This window comes from Phascolarctos cinereus, unplaced genomic scaffold, assembly GCF_003287225.1.
Source record: "Phascolarctos cinereus isolate Bilbo 61053 unplaced genomic scaffold, phaCin_HiC Scaffold_726;HRSCAF=1367, whole genome shotgun sequence".
Lineage (NCBI taxonomy): Eukaryota > Metazoa > Chordata > Mammalia > Diprotodontia > Phascolarctidae > Phascolarctos > Phascolarctos cinereus.
In genome coordinates this window covers 230,676,474-230,697,142 of record NW_027556098.1, presented here as the reverse complement: position 1 = coordinate 230,697,142, position 20,669 = coordinate 230,676,474, and the positions used below count along the sequence as shown (strand labels likewise).

The window sequence follows — 20,669 nt, the reverse complement described above, 5'->3', positions numbered from 1 at the left end:
TGTTTGTTGATTGGCTGCTTGTCTGAAGAGGGGGTGGCCAATGAAGAAAAATGGAAAATTCAAGGACCTAAGCAACTGGGCTCACATCTTAGACATTTACGATATAGTTTAAGAGTATGAGGCATAAGATAATTTAGTTTTAAACTTTTTCATTTGCAGTAGTCTTTTTGGGGACTGGGAATACCACTAAATTCAAGTATTTTTCTTCCCTTCATTTAATTACATCCTTAGTAGATCAGCAACAATATAGATACCACAGAAATGGACATAAACAGTATTTGGTTTTAGGCTAAAGATACAAACTTACAGTAAGCTACCAAATTATTTTACCCGTGGTAAAAATGTGACATGGATGAGATCTGCAGAAGATGTTATTTGTGGAATTAGGGTATTCCTCTTACAGCAGCTAGGTGGCAGAGTAGACAGATAGCTCTGGGTTTGGAGTTAGAAAGATCCAAGTTCAAATCCAATTTCAGATCCTCACTAGCTGTGTGACCCCAGGCAAGTCACTTAACCTCTTTCCCTTTGTAAGACTGTAAATAATAGCACCTACTTCCCAGGATTACAGTGAAGATCAAATGAGATTTTTGTCAAGTGCTTGGCATAGATCCTGGCACATAGTAAGCATTTAACAAACGCTTGTTTCCTTCTTTCATCTAAAGGCCTACAGCAACGCCTCGTCGTGGTGCAAAAAAAAGCAGAGCACAACCTTCGTCAAGTCTCACCAAGCTGTATAGACTTCTAGTAGAGGTCTAGTGACCTCTGTGAGACCCTATGTGGATGAAATCATAGATCTTCTGAGATTCTGAAATACAGTATACTTAGCAGCAGATCTGCATCAAGTATTCTTTTATTTTAAAATGCAGGTTTACCAAACAATATCATGTGTCTTTTTTTTTAACTGAATTCTCAGGGGAACAACTACCTACATTTCTTAAATTTCTTCAGGCCCAGAGAAATTGTAGCTGACTTGTGTGAACACTAAACATTCACATAACATGAGGTACGCTAACAGCAATAATGGGACTTGCAAAATTAAATTCCAGAATGCAGCAGTTAAGAAGAAACAATATTGAAGGGAGAAGCAAGACATGCAATTATTATTTTTTTCTTTTTGTGCTTTTTAGACCATAAGGAATCCATGGGGACACAAAGTGCTTGTTTCGGGTGGAGAAAAATGGAAGTTACTAAAAGGACCTTCTAATTATGTATGATTCCATGACCTCCAGGTTAGATTATTATAGTATGTTCTGCAGGCTGAAGACAACTTTGGAATTTTAACTAGTAGAGTATATGGAAGATTTCAAGTTAATCTATCCATTAATCAACAAACATTTATCAAATATCCCTTATGTGTTTAATAGTGTGCTATAACCACTCTAGGGATAGAAAAGCAGTTACAGGTTTCTTACCTTTAAGTAGCTTACATTCAAATTGAGGAGACAATACTAAAACATATGAACAGATTGTCTGCGTTGCAAAGCAGTATGCATTTAAGAACTAAATCGTTTGGTGCAGACCATAACAGTCTGTACGAGTTCAGAGGTGAGAGAATGGCTTGACTATTTACAAAACATAGTTATTGCCGTTGAAATGCTTTTGGTGTACTTGCTATTAATCTGCTTCTTGGGAAACTCAGAATAATAATATAATTTACTATATGCACTGGTGTCAATAATCCAGACGTAATTTACATCAGGTTTTGAAATTAATGTGTTTTTATGCTTATGTTTTAAAATGCTTCTAACTGATATTAGAGCAATTAGTTTCTAACAAACAATAAAATGGCACTGTGAAGACATGATTTAGGGAAGAATGGGAAGCTGTCCAGTTTCTTCATCCTATCCCTGGACCCAACTAGTCACTGCTCACTCTACTCAGACAGCAAGACAACTAACTGTCCTCTCATTGTGATATAAAACATGATTCAATTAAAAAAGGGAGGGGGCAGCGAAGTGGCACAGCGGATAGAACACTGGCCCTGCAGTTAGGAGGACGTGAATTCAAATCTAGCCTCAGACATTTGCCACTTATTAGCAGTGTGACCTTAGGCAAGTCATGTAACCCCATTGCCTTGCAAAAACAAAACAAAACAGCACATGATTCAAGTCACCTCCTCTAAAACTCTTCTAGCTCCATGAACATTAAGAGTAAGAGGAGAAAGTTAAAGAACAAGGAAATTACATCAGCAAAGAGCAGACTTAGGAAGAGTATTGCAGGTGTGTCAATAAACACAACAGATCAACAAGCATTTATTAAAATGCCTACTGTGTGCTACTTTGTGTGCATCAATAAATACAACAGATCACAATAAGCATTTATTAAATGCCTACTGTGTGCTACCTACTGCTTTGATAAAGGAGAGTTTCAATTTAGTTTTAGTTTTCAAATTTGTATAGCTGAGGACCTTGGCATATTTTGAAAAAGCTTCCAGTTTTACAACCCTGGCCTTGATACTCTTCTGTTACTGAACCTTGGTTGGCTAATTTCAAAATATGCAAAACCAAATTTTTATTTTCTTACTTTAAATACAATCACTGTTGATGGGGAAATATGCTTATGGTTGACTTTCTTTATTCATTTATTAATTAAAGCTATTTTATGACAGTGTTCAATGAAATTATTATATACTGGTAAACACTTTATTTTTTTAAATGTTTTTAGAAAAATTATACTTTAGACTTGTGCCTGTAGCCACAGAGTTCAACATAGTGGATCACGAAGTACACGTTGCAGTAGCTATCAAACTTCAGAGCTTCCTGGCCAAGAGTGGTCTGTGTCACTTAGATATTCATAAATTATTTTCTTTCTGAAATGAAACTCATTGGGATAGTGAAATTCCTAACGTGGATTCCTAACTCCAGCCACTGATAATTCAGCTGGAACTGAGCCTTGGAGAGTTAACAAAATAAACCCTGAAAAACAAATGCACATGAATATCCTTGGAATGCCTGCTCACTTCAATAACTTTTGGCCCAAATTAATTTGAATCTCTTTTCTTCAGTAGAGTTCAATGGCTCCCTATATCCTTTACCAAAAATGGAAATAGGACCCTTTAAATACTATAAGAGTTTTTTTTAAAAATGCATTTAATATTACTCAGGCCTACTCATACTAGCAGATACACAAGATGTGCTCAGTAGAGGTATTACATTCTTATTGAAGATACCTGGGTAGGGGCAAAAGGAATCTGCTAAATGGTTACTATTAGTATATTTGACAGTGACATGTATGACAATTGATAAAGACCCAGTCAGCTGTATGAAGAAAGTTATAAGCAAATCCTGAGAATCAATATTTCACACTGAACAGTAAGGAGACAGAAATTAAGGAAAAATAGAACCATTTTAGGACCCTTGAATAACAACAGCATGACAGTTGCCATCAAAATATGCAATGAAGATGATCTTTGAACTTTCTTCCCATTAGTTAAATAAAAACTCTCAAGTGGGATTGTAATAGCTAGCATATACATATCGAGCACTTTATATACATGAATTCATTTGATCCTTACAAAAATTTTGTGAGGTAGGTGCTATTCTTGTCATTTTACAGATGAAGAAACTGAGGCACATAAAGGTTAATTGATGTCCCTAGAGTAACACAGCTAGTGTCTGCTGCAGGATTTTAATTCAGGTTTTCCTGACCCCAGTCCTTTGCTCTATCCACTGTGCAAGGTTCCATGTATTATACAGGGCACCATGTTGGCGGTAATAAGGAACGAAAATAAGAAGAAATATGATAATACTAGGGTATACTTTCACTAATAAAACAGATCTAATAATTGGATTTTTAAAAAAAAATCTGATAGTTCAAAACAAGCAACTTTAAAAATATGTACCTAAATTTACTTAATGTATTGCATACAGAAGACTCTAAATCAAGGAAATGTATGGAAGTATGAAAGATGTTGCTGATAAAATTTTAGGTTAACATACCAGAAACTCCTGGGGGTGTCTTAATGAATTTTCCATTAAAATGACCAATAACAGCTTCACATTTTTCTGTTGATTCCATCCTATTGATATATAAATACAAAAACACATAAATACTTAGATATCTTTTTATTTTTCATTTTGTTTTGTGCATATGTGAATGCCATTAAGTATAAGTAGGCATACCCTGGTAAAATGTAACTCTAATATAACAAAAGCTGGTTTATTTGGTAGTTTATAATATTAAAGCCTATTAAATTAATGTTCATGCACACATATAAAAATAATTGCTATTTCCAACTGATGAGCCCAATGCACCTTTAAAATAATAAATATTAATTTATATCGAGTGTACTTTTAGCATTAATTATATTCATTGTATTAGAATTCTTTGAAAATTGGTATGTGTTGAAAATTGGTTATCAGTTGTTTTCAGACTTTTTATTCTCAGAATCCTTTTATACTTGGGGACCCCAGAGAGCTTTTATTTATCATGTAGGTTATATCTATCAATATTCATCATATTAAACATTTTTTAAATGTATTAATTTAGAATAACAGTAACAAATCCATTATAACAACTTTTTAAATAAAAAAATCCCTTTTCTTAAAAACTAGTGAGAAAGTGGCATTATTTTTGCAAATCTCTTTAATGTTTTGATTAATGGAGAAGAGATGAATTCTCATATGGCTTCTTTATTCAATCTGTTGCACTGAGTTTATATTATATATGAAGAAGGCTAGCTTACAGATACAAAGTTAGAAAAGGGGGGATTATTTTAATAAGCAAATAACATTTTAGTATAATTACAGAAATAGTTTTGATCCCACAGACTTCCAAAAGGGTCTTGGGAACCCCCAGCAGTCCACAGACCACACAGGGAGAACTTTTGGTTTCTGTAATCACCCTTAGTGAAACTAAGTTCACGTGGACTCGTTACCAGTTTGGCCACAGGATGACGAATTGAGCAGCCACAACAATTCTGGAAGGTCATCTATTAAGTTACATCTGGAGGTCTACCTGCATCAGTAGAGGGATTAAGTGCACTGACCAAAATTAAAGCTCCTCCAAGTCCCAAAGGATCCTTTGGTATAGGTTCTGCTAGCCCCATCAAAGTGTTGGTTGTTTCTCTACAGTGTCAGTGAATCGATGGGGCACATCCAAATTTTTTTTCTGATTCCTTGATAATGCTGTAATAACTTTTCTGAACCATGCGCTAAAATAAAGTGAGCTAATGAATCTATACTCATCCCATCTCAGTTCCCAATAACTTAAGTACTAGGCTCCTCCCCAACAATGAAATGAGTATTCCAAAAAATGGAGACCTTATTCACTGTCTGATAACATTAATAGGCAGCTTTAGTATTTTCTTACACATCACAGAAAGTTATATTTGGGCTTAACGATGTAAAAAGTCAAATTTCTCATCTTAATTTTTCTTAAGAATTCAATTTACATTTTCATCATAAGGAATCAGTTTTTTTTTTACTTATTTTACTTTGCTTTATTTTATTGAGACTCAGTCTCCTTATTTTCCCCAGACTGGAAATGCAGCGAACACTCATGGGTTCCAGCCCATTACTGATTAGCATGGGAGCTTTGACCTGCTCCTTTCCAAATCGGGCTCACCTCTCAGTGAAATGGTACCCTCACCCTTCCCAGTGGTGACAAACTTAGTGGAGACACCTGATTAGCTTTACCCCACTGCAGCCCAGCACTCCTGAGCTCAAGCACAGACTAATCTCACTTTCCACAGCAGCAGGAATTATAGGGTTGTGGCAGCACACCTGGCAAGTATCAAATGTTTTATAAAAAGGTAAATGAGAAGCAACAAGGCATAGCGGATGAAGTGCTGGACTTGTAGGTCTGGGTTCAAAACCCACCTCTGGACTTCCTATCTGTGTAAACATGATGAAGTCACTTGACCACTCTGAGCATCAATTTCTACCTCTTTAGAATGGGTTCATTCATACTTGCAGTACTACAAGGTTGCTGAGAAGCTTAAATGAAACTCGCATGCAAACTGCTTTGCTAACTTTAAAATGCTACATAAAGGTCAGCTATTATTACTGTTGACAAATTTCTATCCACTAAATAGGAAAAAAAATTATCTGAAATGGGTGTGTATGTGTGTTCATGATGACTATCTTTGTAACTGATACAATTTCTTCTAGGAAACTTTTCCCCAGTGTGGCCTCCAAAACACTTTGCCTTCTCAGATTTAAAAGTCTTGTTGGAAAAATTTTAAATATCTGAAAACATACAAAAACACTTTAAAGTCAACATCAGTGCCCCACTGCTTCTCCCCCCCTTTTTTTCCCTAGTGTTTTTCTAGTTATTCCTTTGAAACATCTAACAAGGTACATAAAACAGCAGATATAACAATGAAACATACAGAAAACAAACAACATACCTGGCAAAGCCAACACCACGACTTGTACCACTGGAATCACGCAATATCCTTGTAGAGATTACTTGTCCAAATGGCTTGAGCATGTTTTCAAGTTCTTGCTCATCCATGGACAGCGGCAAATTAGAAATATACAGATTTGTAGGATCTTGTTCCTGTTGCTGAAATAAAATACAGTTGCTCATTAATTTCTCAAGAGAAGTAGATATGAAATCTGTGACACAAATAATTTGACATTATTATAATTATATTCATCTCCTCTCTGTTCCATCCTACAAACCACTGCCAATGTGATCTTCCTTAAATGTAGATCTGTCCAAGTCACTCTCCTATTCAATCAACTTTAATGGTTCCCTATTTCCTTTAGGGCAAAATATAATCTGTTTAGTTTTTGGAGCTCTTCTCAATGTGTTCCCAATCTAGCCTTCCAGGATCACTGGATATTAAGTCTCCAATCTGCACTCTGTTATCATCCAATCAATCACAGTGGCCTTCTCTTTGTTCCTCACATAAACTACTCTTTCCCATGTCCATGCCTTTGCATTTGCTACTGACATACCTAAAATGCATTGCCCCTCAACTCTGCTACAGATTCTTTTTCTTCCTTCAGACAAAGTTCAAGTATCGCCTTTTTCATATAGCCTTTCCTGATCTCCCCTTTCTGTCTCATCCCTTCCAAAAGGTAGTGTTCATCATCTCAAACATTTAACTACTTTGCATTTATTTGTATTTATTCACTTTAGGCTTATTTAGCAAGAGGCAGTGTGGTATAGTGGATAGAGAGCTGCCTGCAGCCTGGCAAAGCTGTGTTCAAGTTTTACTTCTTAAACATAATGATTCTGTGATCTTGGGCAAGTCACTTAATTTCTCAGTAATCTACACAACTATCTAAGACTGTAAGTTTCAGAATAGGTGCAGATCTGAACTGTGAATGACTCCCTACCTAGGAGTTACCTACATGTGAATAAAATCACAAGTCCACTCATCCCTAGTCCCATTTCTTCCATATATATTTTATGTATGTGCTTGTTGTCTTCACCATTGGAATGTGAGTTCCCTGTGAGAACGGATTGTTTTGTTCTTTGTATTTATATCCTCAGCACCTAGCACAGTGCCTGGTCCACAGTAAGTATTGAATAAATGCTTGCTGATTGATCTTTCCCTATTATGTAGTGTGGTAATGTAAATCATAGGTTGGTCAATCATGGGTTCCTGAAAATAGTGTTTAAAACGTGGGCATTCTCTCTCAGACAGGTCAGCTCAGACCTCACATTACTGCCATTGTCTTGGCAACAATGGAAGGTGAAGGTCCAGAAGGCACTGCTAATTTGGAGAGGACACCTTTGCAGAAGGACAACTCTTCTCTGCTGTTTGCTGGAGCTATTTAGCTAAAAATAACCAAGCTCCATTCTGCTATTTTTAGGTACACAATTCCAGCATACAGTTGTGACAGCTTTGATTGTACATAACAGGCAATTATGGATAATTGTTGAATTTTGAGAGTCACAGAGTGGTTCTGAATCAGGTCACTTAGAGCCCCTAAGGCTATAGTTCTCTGGTCTGATCATTTGGAGTTTTTGCCATTTTCCAACCTTCTGGATTCTGATTAATTGGAGGTAAATGGGAAAGGGGATATTTGTAACAGAGACCTGAATCACCAAGACCTGAAAATTTCAGCCAAGTTGCATACAATGAAAATATTTGGCCAAAAATACTATGAAATAACATTGAATCAAAACAGTAGAATGAAAGCTTAAGACAAGTTATCACAGATGATCTTTTTCTTTCTTTGTAACAGAAGAATCAGCAAAAACCAAAGATGTAAAAATGAATCTTTTAAGAGACTGAAATTTCTGTGAATATTCATTATGACACTGTTCAAAATCATTGGGGGAAAAAGCTTACATCAGATCAGCAATATTGCCTAAGAAATTCACTTTACCACTAAAACTTTCAGATTAGGATAGTCTTAATGATTCTAGAATTAACTTGTTCTTAGATCTATTAGATTATTATGTTTTTACACATTGAAGAATGCAGGTTTATGGTTTCCCCTTTAATAAGCATGATCAGTAAAACCTTTAATTGATGTTTTAGCCTTGGGCAATGATATTACAACCATTATAGCAGTTTGCATTTCTAAATGCAGAATGCTTGGAAAATACAATGAAAATGTATTTGGTATGCTTCGTATGTCTGACTTTCCAAAAAATGACTAGTTTTATGTTCATGCCAGTCTAAATTAAACCTATTACTGTCAAGGGCACCATCATCCCCCTAGTGCCCCAGGCTCACAACCTAGGTGTCATCCTCAACTCACTAACACTTACCTCCTCCCTTTGCTATATTCAATGTTGCCAAGGTCTGTGGATTTCACCTTTGCAACATCTCTCTAATACACTCCTCTGATACTGCCACTCCCTGGTGTAGGACCCCAACACCTCAAGGTTGACTATTCAATAGCTGGCTAGTGGACCTGCCTGCCACAAGTTTCTCCCAACTCCAATCCTGTCAGCCGTTAAAGTGATTTTCCTAAGGTACAGAATCTGATCATATCATTTCCCTGCTCCAACATCAAATACAAAATGCTCTGGTTGACCCTCAAAGCCCATCATAAACTAGGCCCAACCCTCAACCCCTTTCAGGTCTTCTTACACCTTACTCTCCATCATGTAATTTTAAATCCAGAGATACTGGCCTCCTTATTGTTCCATGAACAAGAAACTATCTCTTGGCTCTGGGCATTTTCATTGGCTGTTCCCCACATCAGGGATGCTCTCTTCTCATCTCTGCTTCCTAGCTTCCCTAGGTCTCTCTAGGTCCCAAATAAATCCTACCTTCTATAGGAAGCCTTTCCTAATCCCTCTTAATCCTGGTAATCCTTTCCCCTCTCAATTATTTCCTATTGATATTGTATATAGCTTGCTTGTACATACTTGTTTGCTTGTTGCCTCCTCCATTAAACTATGAGCTCCTTGAAGGCAAGGACTGTCTTATCTCTTTCTGTATCCCTAGTACTTAGCACATAGAAGGTACTTAATAAATGATTATTGCCTGACCGACTTAAGTGAATTTATTCATTTTATATAATACACAAATAAAATAACTTGAAATTTCATTGTTGTTGAGTTGTTTCAGTCCTGTCCAACTCTCCATGACACTATTTCTGGTTTTCTTAGCAAAGATATTGGGGTGGTTTGCCATTCCCTTCTCCAGCTCATTTTACAGATGAGGAAACTGAGGTAAACAGGGTGAACTGACTTCCTAGGGTTACACAGCTAGTAAATGCTTGAGGCAGGATCTGAACTCATGAACATGAGTCTTCCTGATTCCCAGCCCAGTGCTCTATTCACTATGCCACCTATACAGTTGGTTATATAATCATCTGATGTTCCTCAGAGGATATAAAATATCCTGATGTGTCACATACAAGAATATGTCAACCAGTGAAGCTATTAGGAAAGACTGTCAGCCTACTCTCTAGTCATAGGACAGTAGCAAAGATCCCTGAGGCTGAAATTTTAGAATAGGGTATCTCTCAAAGAGATAGGCATACCAGATCAGCTTACTTTGTCTCCTGAAGAACCTGTACGCAGGCCAAGAAGCAAAGTTTGGAACTGTATATGTAACAACTTATTGGCTTAACACTGGAAAGAAGTACAAGAAGACTGTACATTGTCACCTTATTTATTTCATAATAAGACTGGACAAATAAAAAACTGGAATTAAGATTGCCAGGAGAAATGTCAATAATCTTGGATATGCACATGATACCACTCTGATGGCAGAAAGTGAACAATTAAGAAACTCTTGATGTGGGTGAAAGAGGAGAATATAACAGCTGGCTTGAAGCCTAACATCTTGGCAACTGGTCCCATCAATTCCTGGCAAAGAGAGGGAGAAGAAATGGAAGCCGTGTCAGATTTTATATTCTTGGGCTCAAAGATCAATGCAGATGGCGACTGCAGCCATGAAATTAAAAGATGCCTGTTCCTTTGAAGGAAAGCTATGGCAAATCTGGACAGAATACTAAAAAGCAGAGACATCAACCTTTCTTACAAAGTACTGTATAGTCAAAGCTATGTTTTTTTTCCAGTAACAGTGTATGGCTGTAAGAGCTGGACTATAAAGGAAAGCTGAGCACTTTTGAATTATGGTGCTAGAGAAAACTTTTGAGAGTTCCTTGGACAGCAAGGGGATCAAACCCATCAATATCTAAAGAAATTAGTTCACACTACTCACTGGAAGGTCAAATACTAAAAGCTGAAGCTTAAATACTTTGGCCACATAATAAAACAGGACTCATTAGAAAACAGGACTCATTAGAAAACACCTTGATGTTGGGAAAGATTAAAGGCAAAAGGAAAAGGGGATGGCAGAGGGTGAGATGAATAGATAGTATCATGGAAGCAACGAATATGAATTTGGACAAACTTCTGGAGATAGTGGAGGATAAAAAGGCATGATGTGCTAAGGTCATGAAGAACTGGACACAAGTGAAAGACTGAACAACAAGACCTACAATTAATTCTATACTCTCATAGGATCTGAATCTATGCTAGACAGATGATCAGCTTTCAAGCCAACAGTTTTATTTCTCTCATCTTCCCTCCCAACTTCCCTGCAGAAGTTTTAGCTTCCTGAGACAGTAGAATTATTTTGGGAATGAAAGGATACATAACTCTATGTGTAATTGCAAAGTCAGCATGAGTCCTGAACATTGAGTCTAAAGACCTGGGTTTGAGTCCTGTTTCTGTCCTCATACTAGCTATATGACCTCGGGAAAGTCATATTATTGAGTCTCAGACTTTTCTACTTTAAAACGAAGGTGATGGATGGTCTTTAAGAACCTTGGCAATTTTTGAAAATCTATATGTTTATGAACTCTAAAATTTTATGACTTGTAAATGCATATTTATGGTTTTCAACTAACCAATTAACCAACCAACCAACACAGGGTTCTCCCTAAAGGAATAGCCCATACTGGACCTTATGACTTGGCCCAGCCAACTGACATTTATACTTAAAAGTATCCAGTGTTTGGTTGCAGTTAGAGAAGGATGACATATACAGTAGTCCTCTTCCTATCCAAGGGATATTAAAATACTTGTTAGAATCCTGTATGATAGATATTTGCATATGCCACTTCTATTACTAGAATGTACTCTACTCATCTCGGCATTGCAGAATTACTGTCCTTTAAAGACTGACTTTTATTTGGCTCAAGGTCCCTAATCCCTGTTAAGAAAGCCTCATGGTAGGGGTAGCTAGGTGGCACAATGGATAGAGCACCAGTCTTGGAGTCAGGAGAACCTGAGTTCAAATCCGACCTCAGACACATAACACTTACTGGCTGTGTGACTCTAGATAAGTCACTTAACCCCATTGCCTCCCTTGCCCCCCCCAAAAGCCTCATGGTTACATACTCATCCAATGTTCCTCAGGGGATATCAAATACCCTGATGTGTCACTAAAACAATTCAGAGTTTTAGAGACCTTATAAGTTCAAAATCTAAAATCACTGGGGAAAAATACTAAGAATTTATCAGGCTTCTAAACTGTTTACCTGCATGTAGGCTAAAGCACCTTTTCAAGCACTGAGGTCCATTAAACTAAGAAAAAAAAGGCAAACTCTTTGCTAAATCCTCAATCCATTTATGATCCACAGTGACAACCCTTCTCAATTAGAAAACCACATTTACAACTATCTTAAGTGTAGTTATTCTTTTTTCTCAAATAATTACCTTCAGCACTCCTCCTCCTTAAAAAAAAAAAGTCTAAAGGAATATCATCTAACAGCACCAGTCATTTTAACATCTAATTTACCAAACTATATTGAGCAGTTTTTTTTTAAATCAACTAACAGCAATATTGTTTTAGGAAGAACTTTGAGAGAATAAGTCATTTTGATTATTATAAATAGCCAAAATAATTACAAAGGACATATGAAGACACTATCTGTAACCAGAGAAAGAAATGATAAATAGAAAAGTATGTGTAGAATGATTTCATACATATTTATATTTGTGTGTATACACACACACACATACATACACACTCATACATATTTGTGTCTAACAGTAGCCATCTCTAGGGTGGGGGGGGAAGAGGGGAAAAAAGGGGAAAAAAGAAATTTACATGATTACATTATTATGTGTTTAAAAGGAATAGAAAATTGTACATAATAATTTACAGTTTCATTTGCAATCATCCTTTTTTATTATACTACATTATGAAAATGCCCATTTTATTCCATAAATTAATAATAAAATAAATTTTTAAAACGAAAAAATCAATTAGAACCATTACTCTGTTTTTTACTACATAGAGATTTAAACCATAATGCTATCCTCCATTTTATAGATAGTGGGCAAAAATATAGGGATGTGGGGGCAAAGGGTCCCTTCACGTCCCTAGACATGAAAAAAGTTCAACAGCTTCTTTAATAAGTAAAGAACTACATTCCACATTGCCTATAAGAGAGAGGAACAAATGGGTACTAATGTTCACTTAAGTTGAAAAGTAGTGCTCAGAGGTGTAAAGCTCTCAGCCATCATCTGAAAGAAATTAACAATAGCCTCCCTGTGTGTGTGGAACAGTTCCTAAAATGCAAGCAAGGGACTTGGCAGGATGATCAGACATCTGTTTTCTCTTGCACTGAATAGGGTCACCAACCAACAGATAGCCATTTAGGACCATGTGACTACATGCTGCTCACAGCACGGTGAATCTTCTCTTCAAAGAGGGATTAAAATCCCTGCTTGTCTTCCTTCTTGCCTGTCCACAGAGAAATCATTTTCAAGTTTACTATCAGATTGTCAACTAGACAAATATCAAATGTACCTTTAACTTGTGATAATTTGATGAGATTCAGAAATCCTTAAGAGGTAATCATCTGCCCGTATGAGCTTTTCTGTTAACAGATAGCATCAATGTCATTTTCAGTTACATGGCTATCATTCAAAGATGAAATCCTTTTTGCTTGTTATCTCACTTTAATTTTTGTATGTAACACAGCTTAAATATCAGTGAGAGGAATAAAAGAAGGTTAAAGACTCTTAAGAGAGAAAGGCTGAAATAACGATCTGTGTTATGTTTGCCTTCCCAGTATTGTTCCCTCTTTGATTTCCTGCAGTCAAATTGTAATAGACAGCTAGCTGGGAGTGGGGGCAGGAGTAGTGATAGAGGAAGAAATATGCAGCTCTGGGAATTCTAGAATGTGACCTTTTGGCCACCTTCCATCACTGGCTAAGCTTCTTGGATTAAGATGGGCTATTAGAGGTTATAGACAGCCCTTTTTCCTCCCTGTTCTTAAAAAGTACAAATCTGCATTAGCTGCTAGCTATCTGCTAAATTCAACAAGTTAAATCCTAGGCTTCTGCAAAATTTATTTGGTAAGTTTTACCAAAGTACCTTTCTATTGAAATCTGAAATTTTCTTTCTTTTTAAAAAGTACATTTTATTGATATCTTTTTGTTTTTACATCAATGACATTTCTCAATGTATCCCTTTCCCAGAAAGCCATCCCATGTAACAAAGAATACAAAAAGAGAAAAACAGTTCAACAAAATCAACATGCCAAAAAAGTTTTGACATTACCTGTAGTGTTCTATACCCATATTCCCTCACCTCTGCAAAGAGGGAGAGTGGAGGGATTCCAGCTACTGGAAATTTCCACAAGCATTAGAGAAAATGCTTTTCCCCTTTAATTCACTTCTTTGAATATGAGAACACACTATAGTTGATTTAATACCCCTTCTACAAGAAAAAGATAATTTTTTTTAAGGAACAAACTTTCTAATTCAGTTTTGAACATCTATAAGGCACCATATTAATTCACAGATACAATGCTGTGTCTACTGTAATAATTCTCTCCAGAACTACCTTCCTTTTCCCAGTGCTAGAAACAGACATCCCTGCTCTTATTTAAGCGGTTCACAGTCTAATGGGGGGAGAGGTGGGAAAGGATGAGGAAAAAAAATTGTCTATGTATAATTATGTACTAACAATAAGTCTACAGGACAAATTGGAGATAACCAACAGAGGGAAGGCATTAGCATTAAGGCAGAAAGACTTTTAGAAGAAGGTGGGATTTTAACTGGTGCTGAAAGAACTCAAGGCATCCAGAAAGCTGAGATAAGGAGGAAAAGATAACCAGTAAAAGTGAATGGAGTTGAGAGATGGAGTGAATCATTTGAGGCACAGCTATGAGGCCAGAATCACTGGATGGAACACTACATGGGTGTGATTTAGGTAATGAAGGACTTTGAAAACCAAACAGGATATTTTATATTTGATCACTGAAGTGATAGAAAAATACCAGCATTTATTGAGCAGGATTGGGAGTGGGGAGAGGGGGACGTATGTTGTGTGTATGTGTGTGATATGATCAGACTTGTATTTTAGAAAGATCAATTTGACAGCAGAATGGAGGATGGACTGTAGGGGAAAGATATTTGAGGCAGGCAGATTCACCAGCAGGCTACTGCAATAGTCTAGGTATCAGGTGATGGAAGGCTGCACCTGGGTCACGGTGGTGTCAGAGGAGAAAAGAGGGCATGAACTAGAGATCTCATGAAGGTAAAATTGCCAGGATTTGTCAACTGATTAAATATGGAAGGTGAGAGAGAATGAAGAAAAAGGATGCCACCTACAAATTTAGGCAACTGGGAAGATGGTGGTACCAAAGTCCTAGGGAAGTTTGCAAAAAGAGAGGGTTTGAGAAGAAACACTATGAGTTTAGACATGTTGAGTTTAAGATGTCTGAAGAAGGCTGCTAGGTAGCTCGGTGGATGGAGCTCTGGGCCTGGAGTCAAGAAGGCCTGAGTTCAAATCCAGCCTCAGATCAGGTCACACTAGCTGTATGACCCTGGGAAAGTCATTTAATCTCCACTGGCATTAATCTACTAGAGAAGGAAATGGCAAACTACTCTAGTATCTTTGCCAAGAAAACTTGGACAGCACTAGTGTGCTACAATCCACAGGGTCACAAAGAGTCAATGCAGCTGCACAACAACAACAGGTTATCCAATTTGAGATGTCTAATAAGACATGGAGATGTAAGACTGTAGTTCTGGGGAAAGGTTAAGGCCTAATAAGTAGATCTGATGACATCTGGGAGGTGATGAGGTCACCAAGACGGAGAGGAGAAGAGACTCCATGACAGAGCCCTGGGGGAAACACCCACAGTTTATGAGTTGAACTTGGATGAAAATTCAACAAAGTAAACTGAAAATGAGTTGAAAATCCAGCAAAGGTGACTGAGAAAGAACAGTTAGATGGGTAGGAGAACTAGGAAAGAACAGTGCCACCAAAACAAACAAACAAACAAACTAGAAAGAAGAGGGTATCAAGGAGAAAGGGATAACTGATAGTGTTAAAGAGAAGTCAAGAAAGATGAGGATTTAAGAAAAAAATTATTGGATTTGCAAATTAAGAGGTTACTGATAACTTTAAAGAGAGTAGTTTTGGTTGAATAATGAGATTGGAAGCCACAGTAGTCAAGAAAATGAGAAGGGAGTAGAGGCACCTATTGTAGATGGACTTCTCAAGGAGTTTAGCTATAAAAGAGAGGAGAAATATAGGAAGATAACTAAGATAAACAGGTCAAGGGTGGGGGTTGAGGATGGGATAGATACAGATATAGTTGTAGGCAGTATGGAAGCAGCCAGTAGACAGAAAGAGATTGAAATAAATGAGACAGTGGGGTGATTGAAGGGGCAATCTACTAGAGAAGATGGGATGAAATGGGATCACTTGTGTAGGTTGAAGGGTTTGTGTTGGCAAGAAAGGTTACCTCTTTAGGTGAGATGGGAGTAAAGGAAGAGAGAGCAGCAGAAGACATTTGAGTGATGTGAGATAAGGAGGGGAGAAATGGGAGTTCTAGGTAAATGGTCTCAATTTTTCCAAGGGGTGGGGGTGGGGGGAGGAGGAGCAATGGTAGGTTTGAGGAGGGAAAGGTTTAGAAAGGATACTGTGGGATAGTGAATCAATCAGGGATCTATAGAAGCATTGCCTAGCTGATGTGAAAGCCAACTTGAGATTATGAAATCTGTAGTCAATCTAGTCAGTATGGTTTTGTGATTTTCTCCAACTTTGTTGAGCAGCATGTGAGTAGGAACAAAGGCAGTATGTGGTGACAGTAATCCAAGGCTGAAGCTTGGTAGAATAAGACCAGTGACAGGATAAGAGTGCAAGAGTCTCAGAGAAAAGGATGGTACAGAGTTTAATTAATTGTTCCACAGATGGGTCAAGATGGGTATGGAAGGGAGTAGAACCACTGTAGCTATGATGGCTTGGGAAAGAACTGAGGAGTTGAGGAATTGGAAGTCATAGTGAATACAAAGACTAGAATTAGGGGTTGTAAGAGAGAGAGAGAGAGAGAGAGAGAGAGAGAGAGAGAGAGAGAGAGAGAGAGAGAGAGAGAGAGAGAGAGAGAGAGGCAGAAATGATAACAGATTGTGATCAAATAAGGTAATTTCAGATTTCATGAACAAGGAAGTAGAGCATTTGTCATTTGTGTATGATGACAAGATCAATATGACTATCCTTGTATGTAGCTGAGGTGGAGGGTGGGAGGGTAGGTCATGGGAAATAGGTAAGTTGGGAGGTTAGATATGAGGGGGGTGCTATCTATCTGTCTGTCTATCTATCTATCTATCCATCCCATAGTATGAAGGCATCAGCTCCCATAGTATGAGAGGAGAGAGACTGTAAGTCAGGCACTGAATTAATTGAGTAACCGAAGGATTATCCTGATGGTCAGTAGACATTAGCTACAAGAATTTTAATTAGATGGTGGATATGGACTGAATGAACTTCAAAAGAAAAAAGGGTTCTGAGCAATAGTGGTAGAGGGTAGAGCTTGGGGGTAGCAATAGGAGAAAGGAGTCTTCCAACTCCCCCATCTTGACTTGTCAGGGCGAATAAGCCAAAGTGCAACCAGTGCTGGCAAGGGTGGTCAGGGAGGTTATGCCATGGCTGGTGAGGGCTGGGGTGGGGATGGTCAAGGTCTCAACGGAAGCCAAAAGATGAAAGGAGTGGGAAATAAAAAGATATAAGATGGAAAGTTTGTTTCCTATGGAGCAAATGTTTCAGAAGGTACAGTGGAAGAGATAGGTAGATTTACAGCGGCATAATAGAGAGGTTAGGTTGAGTGGGAATGGAATAAGGGAACAGGAAGCGAGGAAGAGAGAACAGGGCTGGGGAAGGTATAATCAGGTAGGATTCATCAATCACTGAGGAATGGATTCAAGTTAGATTGTCAACATGTTTAGGATTTGGTCTCAGGAGAGAGTCCTCTCAAATCCAGCAAGTAGATGAGTGGAGGGAGCCAAAGGAATAGTGTTTTTCTCCTATCTGCAAGGAAGGCCAAGAAAGGAGACCAGCAGAAGAAACACAACGAAATGTGGTCTCTCTCCATCCAGGCAGGAATGAACAGGCCCTGCTGGAAGTCGGGCAGGAATAGGTGAAGATATCTCCAAGCAGTCATGAAGAAGCCTGGTGAGGAGATTGCCTGGGACATGATGGAGTGGCGCGTGCGTGCGTGCGTGCGTGCGTGTGTATGTGTGTATGTGTGTGTGTGTGTGTGTGTGTGTGTCTGTTTCTGTCCCCTGAGGGCAGAAAGGTTCCCTGGCAAGCAGGAAGAGGTAAGGCAAAAAGATGGAGAGTCATCCCCTAATTGATAAATCAATAGGTTTTTTTTTAAAGAAATGAAAAGCACTAAAAACAAGATAAAAGATTGTTTTGTTAATAAAAGAGATGCGAATTAAAATAACAGATTTCACTTCAAATCCAGCAAATGGCTAAGATGACAAAGGGCTTCATCTCAGAATTTTCACCTAAAATAGGAAATTCATGCTGATAATTTTGTTTCTCTGAGCAATATGAAAAGGCTGAGTCAACTTGACTGATATTCAAATACCTGTGGCTCCAGGGAGTCTAGGTAGTTTAACACATACCCTCCCCCAACCCCCAAGCCATTCTGTTCTAGCATTTAAAATATCTTTGATATTTTAATAATGAATGTCTTTAAAGTCATTTCCAAGAAACTTCATTTTTATCCAGGCTATGGTGATCTGAGGAGATCTGTAATTTGTAAAATCCTGGCAACTGCCAGTCTATCAATGAACAGAGTATAGTAGCTATACAAAGAAGATGTGGGTGGAAACCATTATTTCTTAGTCATTTTACAGAATCAACCTCTTAAATATATCTTTGACAGCTCTCATGTCAACCCATGGGAAAGAAAACATTCAAAACACATTATTGACAAGATATATGATGTCATTCCTTTCTAAATAAACCTTTGAGAGCTAATATATATAACACTTCACCAAACAACTCAGATACTTTATATATGTATATGTTTTATATATATATGTTTTAAAAACACTTTGAAAACTAGATATTACATAATCACAATAAGATTTAAATCTTAGAAGCCATTTTCTTTCAAAAATGCCGACAGGAAAATTGTTCTACTTCATGGGAGAAAATTAGTCTACAAAATCTTATTATTCAGCTCTCAAAGTTTTCATTGTTTGTCAAGTTAAAATAGACATTTCCTTCCCAGAAGTTAAAAATGAGCCAAAATGAAGGTAGCCCAACCCTAGGCTCTAGTTCCCATACTGCCACTTACTTCGTGACTAAAAAGCATTTAAAAAGCGACCAGTCATGGGCTACTTTTCTGTAACACTGCCTATCTCTTAATGGGGTAAATCAATCTCTCAATCTCTCTCTCTCTCTCTCTCTCTCTCTCTCTCTCTCTCTCTCTCTCTTCTCCCCATCTCCCCAGCTTGCTAGTCGTTATCTGTTGTCTTAAGGCCTTTCCAGATAACTTGTCTCTTTAACGTGGAGTCCCTGGATTTTGATAATCTGTTCATTCAGTGGAGTAGTTTTCCACTGAAGGACTGCATAATGTTATGACTATATTTCATTACTTCAATAATGCCCTTGTCTTCCACCTTTGAATTCCCTTCCCCTTAATGTTTTTACCATTCCTGCTCTGCCTGTTAATCTTGAGCAACCACTACAAACCTACTTTCTTCCACTTCTGCTTCTAAACTGACAAATGAAAACATGCTCTCACTAGGTCTACTACAACTTTAGGTTATTTAACGTCAGATGGGCTCTTTATGCCCTGTGGCAATTTTTTTTAGTCGTAATTTATTGTTATATAAATTTCCTACAATTTTCACAAACCTTCTCCTCTTTCCAGGGAGCTAGGCAGTACAGTGGATCAAACACTGAGTTTGGTGACAGGAAGACTGAGTTAAAATTTGGCCTCAAACACTAGCTAAGTGATCCTGGACAATCATTACACTTCAGTTTCCTCATCTGCAAAGTGGGGGTAATAATAGCACCTACATCCCAGAGTTGTTGTGAGGATTAAATGAGATAATTCTTGCAAAGCACTTACTACAGTGCCTGGCACGTAGTAAACACTACATAAATGCTCATTCCACCCCACCCTCCATCCTCACCCCAAGCCCTCAACTCCTCTTTTCCCTCCCTATCTCTCTCAGCTGGCAATCTTATTTCTTACTTTACTGAAAAGATGAAGGCTTAGAGGAATTCCTTCAAATTTCCTTTAAATCTCTTAGTGTTCCCACCCATCTTTTCATTCTTCTCTCTAGTCTCAGAGCGTTTGGCCTTCTTTCCCTGGCACAGCTAAACCTGCACTCATGATCCTATATCCTATATCCCCTCCTGTTTCCTCTCTGTAAACCTTACACTGCATCACTCATTCTCTCTTTTAGAAATCTTCAGTTTCTCTCTCCAACAGCTCCTTCCTTTCAGTCTACAAATACGTTCAATCCTATAATGTTATGACTATGACAATAAACCTCTCGGCACACACAGCTAATCATCAAACAAATTAAAACTTCAAGGAACCTTACAGGTGTATTTAGTTTAACCTTTTCATTTTACAGATGAGGGAACTGAGGCCCAGAGATGACAAGAGAATTGTCCAAAGTCATAGCTAAAAGAGGCAGAGGACTCAGATTCTCTGATTGTAAATCCAGTGATTATAACACTTCACGAATCTTTTTAATACCTCTTGCATCCATGCCCTTCCTTTACACTCTTACTGACATCAGTCTAGATTTTTTTTAAAGTATGCACTTCTTTTCAACTTGACAGCTATAACAGCTTTCCTTAGTTATTGTTTTTGTCTCCAGTTTATTTTCCTCTGATAACATCAGCTCCCTACTCAAAAATCTCCACTGCCTTCCCATTGCCTACTGAATAAAAGTTTTTAGATTGAAGATCCTTGAGTGCAATCTACCTTGCTAGGCCAATTTCATATGAGTCAGCCTCA

The 20,669-nt window shown here is 37.7% G+C and overlaps 1 protein-coding gene across 2 annotated transcripts in view; it reads right to left on the bottom strand.

Annotated features, from left to right (window-relative positions):
- Positions 1-20,669, bottom strand: part of RBMS1 (RNA binding motif single stranded interacting protein 1) — a 245,618-nt gene that overhangs the window by 34,487 nt on the left and 190,462 nt on the right. For both annotated transcript variants that reach the window (XM_021004858.2, XM_021004859.2), the window contains exons 5-6: positions 6,350-6,507; positions 3,939-4,018 (exon numbers count right to left, since the gene is read on the bottom strand). In XM_021004858.2, coding sequence (XP_020860517.2) covers positions 3,939-4,018; positions 6,350-6,507 — 238 coding nt within the window. The remainder of the gene's footprint in view (positions 1-3,938; positions 4,019-6,349; positions 6,508-20,669) is intronic.